The 14,128-nt window shown below is 41.3% G+C and overlaps 1 protein-coding gene across 4 annotated transcripts in view; it reads left to right on the plus strand.

The window, feature by feature from the left end:
* Window positions 1–14,128, plus strand: part of LOC103091688 (neogenin) — a 267,517-nt gene that overhangs the window by 210,323 nt on the left and 43,066 nt on the right. For all 4 annotated transcript variants that reach the window (XM_032947567.2, XM_032947655.2, XM_032947737.2 and 1 more), the window contains one exon: window positions 3,437–3,520. In XM_032947567.2, the coding sequence (XP_032803458.2) occupies window positions 3,437–3,520 (84 nt within the window). The remainder of the gene's footprint in view (window positions 1–3,436; window positions 3,521–14,128) is intronic.

Genomic DNA, 14,128 nt, shown 5'->3' on the forward strand with positions numbered 1-14,128 from the left:
TAGCCGACTCTCTGCGTTGCATTGCATTACATTTCCAAACATTTGCTAAGTTTGATTTCCCTCAAACTGCCTATTTCTCTCTCTAAAATTTACCTGGCTCTCATTAGGTCCCATTCGCTCTTTCTCTCCCCCGGCCGCTTCGGGGTGGATTTCCACACAGCTCTCTCATTGAAATGCTAATTTCTCTACTCCAGCAGACGTACCTCTCTCTCTGCCCCCCCCCCTCTCCATTTAAGGCCACGACACAGAGGCATTGAGTCTTTGTGTGTCTATGTTGTGTGTCTAGCTCTGTGTGTCTCTGTGTTGTCTCTCTCTGTCTGTGTGTCTCCGTGTCTGTGTTTTGTCTCTCTCTCAAATTGAGTTCTACCTGATGACGACTGCTTGTTTTGCAATCGAAACGTCGTATTCTATTATTTATTTTCTTTCTATGTGACTTTACCGAAAGAACCAAAGAGTGAGGAGTCATTCTACCATTGTATATTTGGGGAATGCATTCCCGACAGCATTATTTTCTTGCTATGAGCAATTTATGAGGGCTTCATTGGGGTATCGGTAATAGCGCTAATAATACAGATGGCAAATATTTTTTAAGAAATGTAAATAATAATTATAACATCAGTATTATGTACTGTACTAACGAGTGCATTCTGCTGTAATCTGCCACACCCCATTGCTGCTACTTTCACCTGTACAACATTTGCAAAGTCTGCTCCCTCATCTCAACTACGGCCGCCACACTTTTAATTCACTCCCTCATATTCACTCGACTCGATTACTGCAACCCTTCATGCTCGGTTTTCCCTCCTATTTATTTGAACCATTCCAACAAATCTGACATTTTGCTGCCCAGATCATTTACATGCTAATCCCTTACATTAACATAGCCACTTCCGTCATCTCGTTTAGGAGGCCGCTCTTCTATCTTATAGTTACATGCTAATTTCTCACATTAACATCACTAGCCTCGGCCACCTCTTTATAACCTTTGAGCTACACCCATTTCAAACCTTTTAAAACATAGTCTGCCTCAGCAGCAGACCATGCTTTCCCACCTGATGATGGACGCTTGTGTTGCGCCCGAAACGTCGTGAATTATTTTATTTTACACCTACATGACTTTACCGACAGAACCAAAGAGTAAGGATGCCCAGGTCATCTTTAATCTCCCCTTACCACTCCCACACATCACCTCTCCTTATCCAGCTACGCTGGCTACCCGTCTCCTATCGTTAACTTTTCAAACTCCTCACCCTAGTATACAAATCTCTCCATAGTCTCGCCCCAACGTATCTTGCGTTCCTCATTTCATTCTATGCTCCTTCTTTCCCTCTCCATTCACAATCCCAGCTGTCTGTCTGTTCCCCTTCTTTGTGCCCAATCACAATTCCATTCTTTCTCGCTTCTGACCCCCTTACACTGGAACACACTGCCCAAACAGTAAAAAAAAATTAGCCTCACTGTTTATTTTCATTCGTCCCTGAAAAATTTCCTATTTTCCCTTATTTTCCAAAACTCCCCTTCCCCCTCCCGTCTCCATCATTAACTCCACCCCTCTACCCAACCTATCTACCCATTCATCATACTCGCTCAACATTTAACCACTCATTGTCACTTTCATAACCGTTTATTTCATACATCATATTCATGTACTACCATCCTTCTCATCAACTCATCTCATCACACTATTTTGCTCTGCAAATAGTAAATTATTTGTTCAACGCCTTGGTCAAGGTGCGAAATCAATTAAAATAAGATGAGATACAAGGCAGCAGTGGGAAAGAACGTTGGAGCTGCTGAGCTCTCAATCCGGTTCATACTCGGAGAAGAACTTCAGGAACTCCTTTTATTTTAGCCTAAATTTCTCTGGTGAGGTTTCTTTTAGGTGGAGCCTGAGACTATGTTGGCCTCGTGAGTTCTCAGCTGGCTAAACAAATCGAGACTTTTAATTTAATCGAGAGCACAAATCGTGATAATCTAATCGCGAGTGGTCGGGTCTGGTTGGTTGAGAGTGCAAGTCACTCTCATTAGCTGAGCAAATGATGGTGGTGGGTAAATTTCCTCGGCCAGTTCCGCTTGTTCTCATTCCTCAGCCACCTTGTGCTTTTTTTCTTAAATGTTTTTAGCAAACCTTTTCTCCAGGACAGAGTGCTATTACGAATCAACGTTCTATGAGTTTGTGCTAAGTGAGGTCTGCCTGTATCTGTGTACCTGTTCATATCACACGATCATGGCATACCTCTTACAGCACTCAGAATGTGCTCTTGGTAAATGGAGCGCAATACGAAACAGCGCTAAAGAAGGACATTTAAATATGGTTCCGATTAACATGCCTTACTGACTGCAATTTTTTTTACCATGAGCGATATATGAGTGCTTCATTGGGGTATCGGTAATAGCCTTAATAATGATACTTTACACATGAATCAAAACAATGACTTTTAATGATGACATAGAAAAATACAATAAGTTACGTACTCCGCCTGTGCATTCATTTGGAGCTCGCGTAAGAGTAATTAATGCGAGACTGGCGGATGGAGGCAGGCGCTGATTGGCTCGGTGACAATAATTGTGCTAATATAAGCGTGCGCTGTTCTCACTAGTTGAGCACACGGTTCAGGTAAAAGAAGGAGGGTCATGCACTGCATGTTCTCGCGCAGGAAATTTGAACCGTGCAGGAATTTTCCTCCGGGACCAAACAGCGTTCTAAGGAAACACCGTTAATGCAATGTACAGGTAGTCCTCTACTTACGATGGAGATGCGTTACGACGACCCCATCGTAAGTCAAAAATATCGTAAGTCGAAGATGGCCTAGCCTACCCAGGAGTCTTAAAAAATGGTGATAATTTAGCTGAACAGAGCGATTAACAGTACCGTAACTGTATAAACTATATACCGTATGTATTTATTAATTACAATACTGTATTGTTCTTCTTGGTTCTTTTGGTAAAGTCACGTAGAAGGGAAATAATAAAGTAATAAAAATAAAACATAATAAAATAAAATTATCACGACGCTGTCTTTCCGACAGTTCTGTTTCTTCACCTGAGGAAGGCTACTTGTGTTGTGGCCGAAACGTCGTGAGAATTTTATTATGGTTTGTTTTTATTATTTTATTATTTCCCTTCTACGTAACTTTACCGAAAGAACCAAGAAGATGAATCCCTGCAGTCACGCAAGCTTTTAATCGACAAATACTGTATTGCACAGTAAAATGTAAAGTAAAAAAAAAACAAGGTAAATTCTTAGCCTACCTATATGAACTGCAATTTAATAGAAAGTTTTTTTTCAGGAAACAATCCTATCTGCTGTAAAAACTTTTAACATGCATTCAACGTATCGTATCGCCATCGTAAGGTCGAAATATCGTAAGTCGGACCATTGTAACTCGGAGACTATCTGAATTTAATATTTTGTTTGTGTGTGTGCGTGTGCCAGCTCAGGGCTCGTTCAGCCGTGTCTTTCCCAGGAGGGACAACAGGCCTGGAGACATGAACCAGGGTGACCGTACCTTTGGTGGTGGTGAGTTTCCCTTTCTGCACAATTATTTACTCTTGTTTAATGAAACCTTCCACACCAATTGTTGAGTAAAATGCAATATACCAGGATTCATTACTAATAAATTTTGAATACTGTGATTGTGTAGCCAGTATCTTGTGTAGTAAGTTGGAAAACATTTGACTTTTAAATGTATTTTGGGTGGGGGATGAGGTAACCTGTCGGCTTGTTACAATAGTTCTGTCTGCATTAGCGGTAACTGTCTGAAAAAAATGTAACAAAAACACATTACTAGATTGCCTCACAAATAGAAATGTCCAGCAATAAGCGTAACAGTTTTACCATCTTTATTGAGAAATAAAGGGAGCCGCTGTGGTGGAATGGTTGGCACATTGGACTTGCAATCCAGAGGTCACCGGATTAATTCCATCTTCTGGCATGACAGTTGAAGAATTGGTGCAAGTTTATTAAATCTCCCGAGTTAGTCAGTGCGCAGGTTACGTGTGGTGGGCTAAAACGTGGGTATGCCCACATCTTCCATGAAATCTGATCCACGTGGACGAGTCGGCAAAATACAGGCAGTCCTCGATTAACATCGGGGTTGCGTTCCTGGAAATTGCGACTTTTAGCAAAATAACATTAAGAAAATACATTTTTACATAAGAATCAATGTTAATAGGTGAGGTTTAGATTTTGATGAGATTTCCCATCACAATTAATGGGAAAACGAATAACAACACTGTCGCGATTAACTCTAGTTATCGGCAGAGAAAAGGTTAGGTTAACACTCATCTGTAGTCTGAAAAATTGTCGGCTGCCACTGTGTCTGCACTCACCGCCTCGCCCATCATTCTCATGTTGTGCAGGTTGCTGCGGTGTTTAAACCTCTCAAAACACTTTCGACTGGCTGTGAACGCCTCCTCTTAGCTCGATTAAACCACCCTCAAACAAAAACATTGTGCCTTTGCCTGGATCACCGGTAAACTCAGAGGAAAGTGGTGCTAATTATAATATTCAGTCCCCAGTGATAAAAGGCACGACATTCTAGAATACCTTTTAACTGATAAAACGAATGCAAACGTACCATATAGTGACTTAGGCTGTCGCACTATTTATATGTTTGCGCATGCCAACTGGTGCATTCATGACTAATATTGCATTGGAAATTATTACCAGTTCCTGATTTTTTGAACTGGCCATTGATTGTGAAAATGCTTTCCAGTATATTTGTTATCGTTTAACCCGACTAACTTCTGTGACTTATATAAATGTTGTACTTTGAGTTATATTGAGCTGTTTTACATGTAGAGCATAACTACTAAGTATCTCTCATCACTGTATAGCGAGACCAAAACAATAGTCTTAAAGGAGCCCTTAATGTATGTTTAAAGGTAGTCTTCATCTGGCTTTTTTACATCCGTTGGCAACAATCCATCCATATTGCTTCCTGTTATCTAGCTTTTTCTGCCATTTGTGAATCTTCAGACAAGAGGTCTGTGCATAAACTCTCGGACAGATGGACAGTATAGTGAAAATATATATTGCCTTTCTCTTTCTAAATGTATTTTAGATCACGAACATGCAAAACAGACATATTTCATATCCCTCATCAATTCCCTTGCCCCCCCACCCTCATCCACTCTTTTCCACCATAAACAATTGGCTCCATCCTTCTTCCTACACATTCCTCTCTTCTAAATGCCCCTTCTGCTCTGGCCTTCTCCCACTATTTCGTCTCAAACGTTTTGCTCATTCGGTCATACATTCTGTCTACCCCTTCCCCTTCTGCTCTCTCTCTCTCATGCCCTTTCCTTTCATCTCTTCGTCACTGACCCTCCTCTGCCTTCACCCCAACATCTTTATTTGTGTTTAGTTGTCCTTCACCCTCACCTTTCGATTAGCACGTTTGGCTATGTATGGTGCAGAAGAAGTTCGGCAAACACCATTCCTGGCAATTACTGTCCAATTTCTAAACCTTGTTTTATACATTTTTGGCACGCCTTGTTCGTAATCGGCTCGCACGCCACATTTCTAAGCATTCCCTTTAGCCCCAATTTTAATTTGGTCTTTGTCCATTTCATGCCACCGAACCAGCCAGAACCGTCTGGCCAATTCCTGCCATGCCGGTCTTTCTGCCCTTCTCATTCTTCTTTGACCTTTCCTTCACCTTTTGACACTTTTGATCACGCCACTCTTCTTTCCACGCTCTCCGACCTCGACAGCTCTAGCACTTCCCTCTCCTTGCTCAAGCCTTAACTTCTCACAAATCTTCAATCTCCTTCAATCACTACATACTCCCCCCCGTCCCAGCTTAGTGTCGGTGTTCCTCAGGGGGTCAGATCTGGGTCCCTCACTATTTCGCCTCGTGAATCTATTATCTACTTGTTCTGTTTTGCTCACTATTTCCTTGCGGAGACCCAAATCTCCTTCTCCTTTCCCTATTTTACCCCTGACCATTGGTCTCGCATTTTCTCCCGTCTGGTTGCCATCGAATAATAGATGGCACTTCACTTTCTCTCTCTCAATCCTTCTAAAACATCCATCATCTTTTTTTCAGCCTCTTGCTCTCCCCCTCCCGTTCCCACCATCTCCTCTCCTTTCTCCCTCACCTCTGTTTCCTCTGCCATCAACCACGGTGTCACCTTTGACTCTTCCCTCACTTCTTCTCCCCATATGTCCACTACTTATCACAGCTGGCCCTTTTGTATATTCAACATCAGGGAAAGCTGCCCTCTTGTTTCATATTCTGCCACCAAACCCCTGGTTTATTCTCTGATCTTTACCCATTCGGACTACTGTAATTCGCTTATTGGCCTCCCTGCTTATGATCTTACTCCCCTTCAACAAATAAAAAAAAAATCCTCGGCACGGGTTGTTCTTAATCTCCCCTTTAATTCTCACACTTCACCTCTGCTTGACCTTCAATAGCTTCCCATTTACTCCCACTGCCTTTTAAAATACATTAGTCTAGTCTTTATATATCTCCCATGGCCTTGCCCCACCTTATCTTGCCTCTGTCATCTTCTTCTGTGTCCCATCTCCTCTTCTTTCCCAATCTTCTATTTGCGTCCCTCCTTCTACCTGTGTGCAATCTTTATTCCACGCCTTCTTTCTCCTTGCACCCCTCCACTGGAACAAACTCCCCCTGTAAATTAAGCAGTCCCCCTCCTTCACCTCCTAGTCATTCCTATTTTATAGGTTACCTCCATTCCTATTGCCCATGCCTCCATTTCTTTCCACCCATCCACCTACACTTTACTAACCCCTTCGTACCCTCTATCAAGGTCACCCATTCATCATCTCTTGCGTGCCACTGCTATCTAAATTATTGTTGCTTTTACATGTTATTATGTTATGCGCTTTGAACAATGGCACTGTATCAAATAAGGTAAGAAGATGAACTCACTCAGTAAAGCACATCCATGATGTTAAGGAATACTTGACATGTCTTTTATTTATGATATGAGTAATGCAGGGCATATGTATTTGGCAGACAACATTATTACACACGTACATATTTATTTACACAGCATAATTGTATATAGGCCTGTGTACAGGTGGTCATGCATATGCATACAATGACAACCAACCTGCATGTACCCATCAGAGCTGTAGATCGTATCAGAATATGCCACATATCTTCCACATGGGATATGACATACTAAGCCAGAGCACCTCAAAACACAATGATGTTTCGTTTCTCATCTGCAGAATCAGAAACTGTATTTATCATGGAGATGTCCATTAGTTCACAGATTTCCAGTCGACGTCTGTGAACTACTAGACATCCCTGATGGCCATAGAGTCATTTCCCAATTTGCCTTAGCCTGCCCATATTTTTCTGGGTATTATCGCCTTAATGAATGTTACGTTTACGCGTAAAACTGATTCTAAATATATTTTCTGTAACATAAGATTGCCTAACATTAGATTATGAGAATAATTTCATTGAATGCCATCAAACCATAAGTTCTGCATTTATATTCCATTGCTCTTGAGCATCCATTCTACAGATCAGTGGGAATATAATGATAAACAATTGAGAATCATAATATTAGCACACTTATGGAATGTGAGATTAACTTCGTATTTGCACATCCATTTATTCGTCATATTTTGTAAGTCTAAGTAACCACAAATCATGAATACAAATGATATTACATCAAAAGCTTTTGCAATGTGAAGGTAAACTGTAATGCTTCAATGGCTATTACAATTGTATTCCTCTTTTATTTCTCCATTCCCAATTGACATTTAATTTGTTCAAATAATATTCAATTCATTTTAGTGCTGTTTCACGTGGCAGTTATCATTTTTTTAAACATATCACAATAGAGTTGATTATCGATTATTCGGCAGGTGGTTATCCGGCTTCCAACATCCGGTGGTCCAGGGCCTATCTGGAAAAAACGTAAAAACCACTCTAAAGGCTGTACCAGTCCAGCGAATGACTAAAGAAGTAGCTGTGCTTGATGTCAGTGTCAAATATTATATACAGTACATTATACACTACATAGAACTTAAACAAGGAAAATACTGCATGTATATACATTTTTCATGACTAATAACTACATGGAAGTGGAGAAGGATGGTAAGCTACCATTCCTGGATGTTTTGTTTGAGAAGAAATCTGATGGCTCTTTGGGACACTGTCTACAGGAAAGCCACCCACACAGATTCCTATCTGAAACCTGATTCCCACCACCATCCGCCACAGAAGAATTCCCTCATCAAAACACCCACTGCATTTTTGACCAACACCACCTAGCCAGTGAATTGGAACACGTACACCAGGCCCTTAAATGAATGGATATTCGGACCGCATTATCCGCAAAGCTGTTTCTCCAACCAAGGAGAAACAACCCCTTGAGACGCCGATGAAAACCATCACGTTACCATACATAGCAGGCGTTACCAAAAATATTTCCAAAATCTTAAAAAACACAAGATCCAGGTCCGATTCAGTACAGTACACAAAATTGTGATCTAATCCCATCCATGAAGGATATCATTCCTGACATACAATTCCCTGGAGTCTACAAATTAAGTTACACTTGTGGTGATTGTTACATTGGGGAAACGAAACGACATATATCGGACCGTATTCGCGAGCACAAAGCAGATCTGAAACACGGCAGAACTAACTCCTCCGCCGTGGCTGACCACTGCTATAACGCTGTGGGCTCTCATGATATTGTTGTTTTCCGAGACCAAGGTGCTCTGCAAACCGTCAGGCTACTATCAAAGGTTTGTTCATGAAGCCATCCAGATATATAAACATAAACACAACTTCAACCGAGAAGATGGATACAAACTGAGCAATCATTGGAAGGACGTTATTAACCAAGTAAAGTCTTAACTGACTGTAATGTTTCCAACCTACCTGCCTGTTTCAGCTTTTATTTCCGACTCTCCGAGTACATCACCAGGCTAAATATCTGTGAGGCAGCCCAGGCACAGGATCCCCTCCACCTCCAGTGGCTGGGGACCCCTTCCCACATTGACATGCTAATCTCTCACATTTACATTTACGTACAAATTCCTTTTCTAGCTCCGCCCACTTACCCTTGGGTTGAGCCCACCAAAATCCTATATAAACTCTTGTTGCAGCAGCTCTTTCTCCTACATTATGTCAGCAGTTCTCCTGCTGTATCTGTTCCACCTGATAACGGTCGCTTGGGTTGCGATCGAAACATCGTGATTTTATTTATTTTATTTTATACCTACGTGACTTTACCGAAAGAACCAAAGAGTAATAACTACAGTAATGAAAAGAGAAAATATGTAGTGCGATCCAGCGAAAATTGCGTGTAATTCCGCATTCTCCGGTGCACTGGTCTAAAGGCTGCATCAGTCCAGCGATCGTCAAACACATGTTGATAATACATTGGAGTGGTAAGTACGGTACTGTAACTTTTTTACAGGAGGATATTTATCTTTGGCTATTTTTAGCTTCATGCGAATTTCATACAGTGAACACAAAAACATGTACACAACACCCAAAAACATGTTATACAAGGATGTGCAAAAATAAGATATTTTAACAAAATATATATAAAACAATAAAAAATTCTCACGACGTTTCGACCATAACTCAAACGGTCATGGTCGAAACGTCGTGAGAATTTTTTTATTGTTTTATATATATTTTGTTATTTTGTTGTTTCTCTTCAACGTGACTTTACCGAAAAAACTAAGAATATGAATTACTGCAGTCACGAAAGCTTTAAATCAAAAGATATTTTAAGTTATGATGTGATTATCCGGCGTTTTTGAAAATCTGGCACCCCTTTCCCCCCTGAAGCCGCCGGATTATCGATGAACGACTGTATATAATTTGTATTGTGCTGTGAAATACAGAATGTTTGTTCGTAACAATTCTCTCATCTTGAAAATGGTTCCCTGCTGGGGTACCTCATGATGTGTGACTAAGCGGTGGTCTGAGGCTGTGCATACCAAACAGTTTGCGGTAATTCATCGCTACATGCACTGACTCGCAGCACTTCCGTCTGCCCATTTGCTCGGTCAACCGATTTATCTGCTGATAGACATAGTTTATTTTTTTTTATTATACTTAACATAGCTTGCCTATTACAGCTGGATCAAGCAGTATTTAGTTTAGGTTTTAGTTTAGGTTATAAGCATGACCATCTCGCCACAGCGGCGAGATGTTAAATACCTCGCCTGGCTTACGGGAGTTTGCATGTTCCACCTGTGGTCACGTGGATTTTTCTCCGGGTCCTCCAGTTTTTCCCCCCACATCTATAATCAACGTGCGTTTAGAGTATTTGGCGGCCATTAGTTTCCACATGATAAGCCACTTCATTGAGCTATCATTTGTGGCCAGGTCACTTCTAAAAAAAGCTCTATAGCTCAGTGGGCCTTACCTGGTAAAATACAAAAAAATGTTCAATATGATTATTTTCAACCAGATTAGTCAGCATTTTATGAAATAGAAGTTCATGACGCAGTATGCACAATTGTAATAAACACATGTCAGAGAAAATTACCAATGTTTTGTTTAAATAATAATTGAAATTCACTTAGTTGATTCTTAAAATTGTAATTGATTCAAGACAGTTTTTAAATGGCTCTGCTTGATGTGTCGTCAATTTCTTAGGACAGATTGTTTCTGTGTCAGTGGAAATATTTGTACAGGCAGTCCTCGACTTATGAACTCCCGCCTTATGAACACCCGCACTTACGAACGAGAGTCCATGTAATATTTTTTTTAAACATTGACGTAAAACGCGAACTCGCACTTGCAAACTGAACCACGGAACTATTTTGTTTAGCGGAGCGATCCTCCTCAGCATTCGCGCAGGGAGTGAGAGTGTGTGCATGTGTGTATGTGCGTGTGCACAGTCAACCCGTAGCAGCTGAGTCTGTCCGATGACCTCCGGCCAGAGAGCGTTCAACACTTCACGTCAAGGCCGTAATTATAATATATATTGGGGGGGGGGGGGACACATCAAATATTCACATATGCTCAAAATGTCCCCCCCAATATATTGCTATAAAATAGATTTCTGTTTATATGATTGTGGTCATGGTTGTCATTTATTCATCCCTAATCTCTGCCATTACATAAAATTAAACAAGAAAAGGTAAAAAAGAAAAACACAGCAATGGAATACAATACACTATTAGACATTATTGTAAAAAATAAATACAAAATCCATCCCTATGTGTTCGTGAACTTTTTAAAAAATATTTTAGGAAGGAAATGGCAGGAAATTATTTTTTTAAAATGTAGATTTTTTTCTGGGGCGGTGGGGGGGACCCCCAGACCCCCTGGAAGATTTGGTCCCCCCCCCCAATGTTGACTCCATGGCTACGGCCTTGCTTCACGTGGCCTCTAAGTTTACATAGCTTGGCACAAGCACCGTGCTGATGTCACCGCCCCTTCGGGCAAATGGTCTGAGTGTGTGTGTGCGTACACGCATGTGTGTGTGTGTGGGGAGCGATTTACTCAGCCTCAAATGTATACCTAGGGGCCGTCCATAAATGACGTCACGGACCTAGGGGGGGGTGGGGGGGGGGAGTCAGACATTTGTGACGATCTGTGACGAGGGGGGGGGGGTTTGAGAAATGTGACGTCACATCAAAATGCACAACTTTAAATAAATATAGACAACACGTTCTTCTTAATTATATAGACTTTTTAATAAATGTTTTCTCCTACAACATCAGAGCGCAGCGCCACATTAAATACGCACTACAATGACAATAGTTTAACGCGATTTGAAGGATGTTTTATTTTAAAAATGGAAATATGGTTTTGGGGGGGGGAGGGGCAGAGTTTTGTGACGTCATATTTGAGGGGGGTCTGACTTTTTGTGACGCCGTGTGACGAGGGGGGGGTCAAAAATCGTCCAAAATCGCGTGACGTCATTTATGGACGGCCCCCTAGTGCAGTGTGGAAATGTTGCCACTCGGGAGACGAAGGAGTTTGGGCGTGGTGCTGGCCACCCACCCCCTTTGCGTGGCACTCCAGCCTTCATAGGTGCTCGCTAACAGCACTTGCCCCAATAGTCTGTAAAGGCTATACGGGGATATCTGTCTTTTTGGGGAGCGGTAATGCAATGGCTAGCGCGCTGTGCTACCAATCCGGCAACCCGAGTTTGATTCTCGCTCACGTACCAATACCGATGACGATTATCTGAATAGGTCCTGGGCTTCCCCTGAAGTTGACTCAGCCTCAAATGAGTACTTGATGCGGTGTGTAAACGTCACCACAGGGGAGACAAAGGCGGTCAGATGTGGTGTTGGCCACCCACCGTGCTTCATAGGTGTTTGCTAACAACACTGGCCTCAACATTCCGTTAAGATGTGTTGTGTACTTGTGTTGTGGCCGAAACGTCGTGATAATTTTATTCTGTTATTATTCTTTTTATTATTTTATCTCCATTCTACGTGGTGGCTTTACCGAAAGAACCCAGAAGATGAATCCCTGCAGTCACGAAAGCTTTAAATCGAAATTTAGTCCGTTAAGGGCTAGTCTTTTCAGTGGGTGGTTATCGCACAGCGCTATGAGCCCAGCGATCCGAGTCCGATTCCATGTGAATGAAGCTTGACCATGTATGAATGTTGAACTTCTTTCGCACCGTACATAGCCAACCGCGCTAATCGGAGGTTATGTTGCTATCACGTGGATTTAGCCGATGAAAGATTGCCCATATTGATATACTGGGCTTACCCCGTGCCCATCAGCACTTGGCCTAATAGTCGATTAAGGCTATATGGGGGATCTTTGTCGTTGGTGTGTGTGTGTGCACGTGCTCTATGTGTGTGCAATTGTGGTGACTCATTGCGCCTTTTCCGCAAGCAAGACAACATCAGGACTCTAGGTAAGTGAAAATAAAACAGATTATTTTCTTTTTTCGTGTTCCTTTATTTTATGTTTTATTTGCTATTCAGTATTTATTACAGTATTACATGCAAATATACAATATTTCTTATGCGTTTAATAATGCTTCCCTTTTTTGAACCGTAACACTTCATAACAAAAAATTGTACGGACATTTAAATACAGTACATTATTGTGTTTTGACTTACGAACCATTCGACTTATGGGCGGTCCCTGGAACGAATTATGGTCATAAGTCGAGGACTGTTCGTCCTCAGATAAAACCATTGCACACAAAGGGCTCGCAACCCAAAACAATCAGAAACATATTTTCCTTGCTGCCTTTTACAGTCCCCATGTCTGAGCTCTTTGTGGCTGTCGCACAATTAAGTCTGTGATTCCCCCCCCCCAAAAAACACACCACATCTAACACATTTACAACATTGTACTCCCGGTATGTACAATTACAGTAATTAAGTATGTTTTCTCTGAATAATGCACTTCCCTATTGTGTATACCTTTTGTAGGAATAATATACGTTTACATTTTTTCATGTAGTGTTAGAATGATATTGCAGATTGTCGCATTTTTGTTGTCATTACTCACATTGTGCCTTTAAGCTTGACTTTTCACTACTTTGCAAATGTCTAATCCAATATGATTGTTTTAATCGAACGATAAAAATAAATACATTAATTATGCATGACGGTGTGGATAAGTGCAGTATACCCTGGGCTTATTTTTTCACTTGATATTTTCTGAGACTCTGCTCAGCTAGTTTGGAGATACAGTCATACCTTGGTATACGACCGCTTTGGAATACATCGAATTTGGTACACGTCGTGTTTTGACGAGAAAAAAATGTCTTGGGGTACGACGTCTTGCTTGCAAGAACTTGTATGGGTCGGGATGAGTCACCGCGTCCCCGCGAAGACCCCGGTCACGACTGAGACAAAGCGCCGCTCCTCAGTCTGCCTGTAGATCTCGTTCAGTGCACAACCCTTGCTGTAACTGTCTGTGAATTTTCACGTGGTGTTTTTTGTCATTTTAATGTATGTACGCATTTTAGTAATAAGTAGTGTCTAAATTATTTTGCACAACCCCATTAATGTACGATATGCCATATAAAATATAATTTCTTATACTCTGGAACGGATTATTTCCTTTATTTCTTATGGGAAAAATTCGTTTGGTAGACATAATTTTCGGTATAAGTCCTACCTTCTGGAACGAATTAACGACGTATACGGAAGTACCACTGTATCTTGATTTGAAGCTTTGGT

The sequence above is a fragment of the Petromyzon marinus genome, chromosome 1, assembly GCF_048934315.1.
Source record: "Petromyzon marinus isolate PM22_M1 ecotype Great Lakes invasive population chromosome 1, UKy_Petmar_22M1.pri1.0, whole genome shotgun sequence".
In the NCBI taxonomy this organism is placed as follows: domain Eukaryota; kingdom Metazoa; phylum Chordata; class Hyperoartia; order Petromyzontiformes; family Petromyzontidae; genus Petromyzon; species Petromyzon marinus.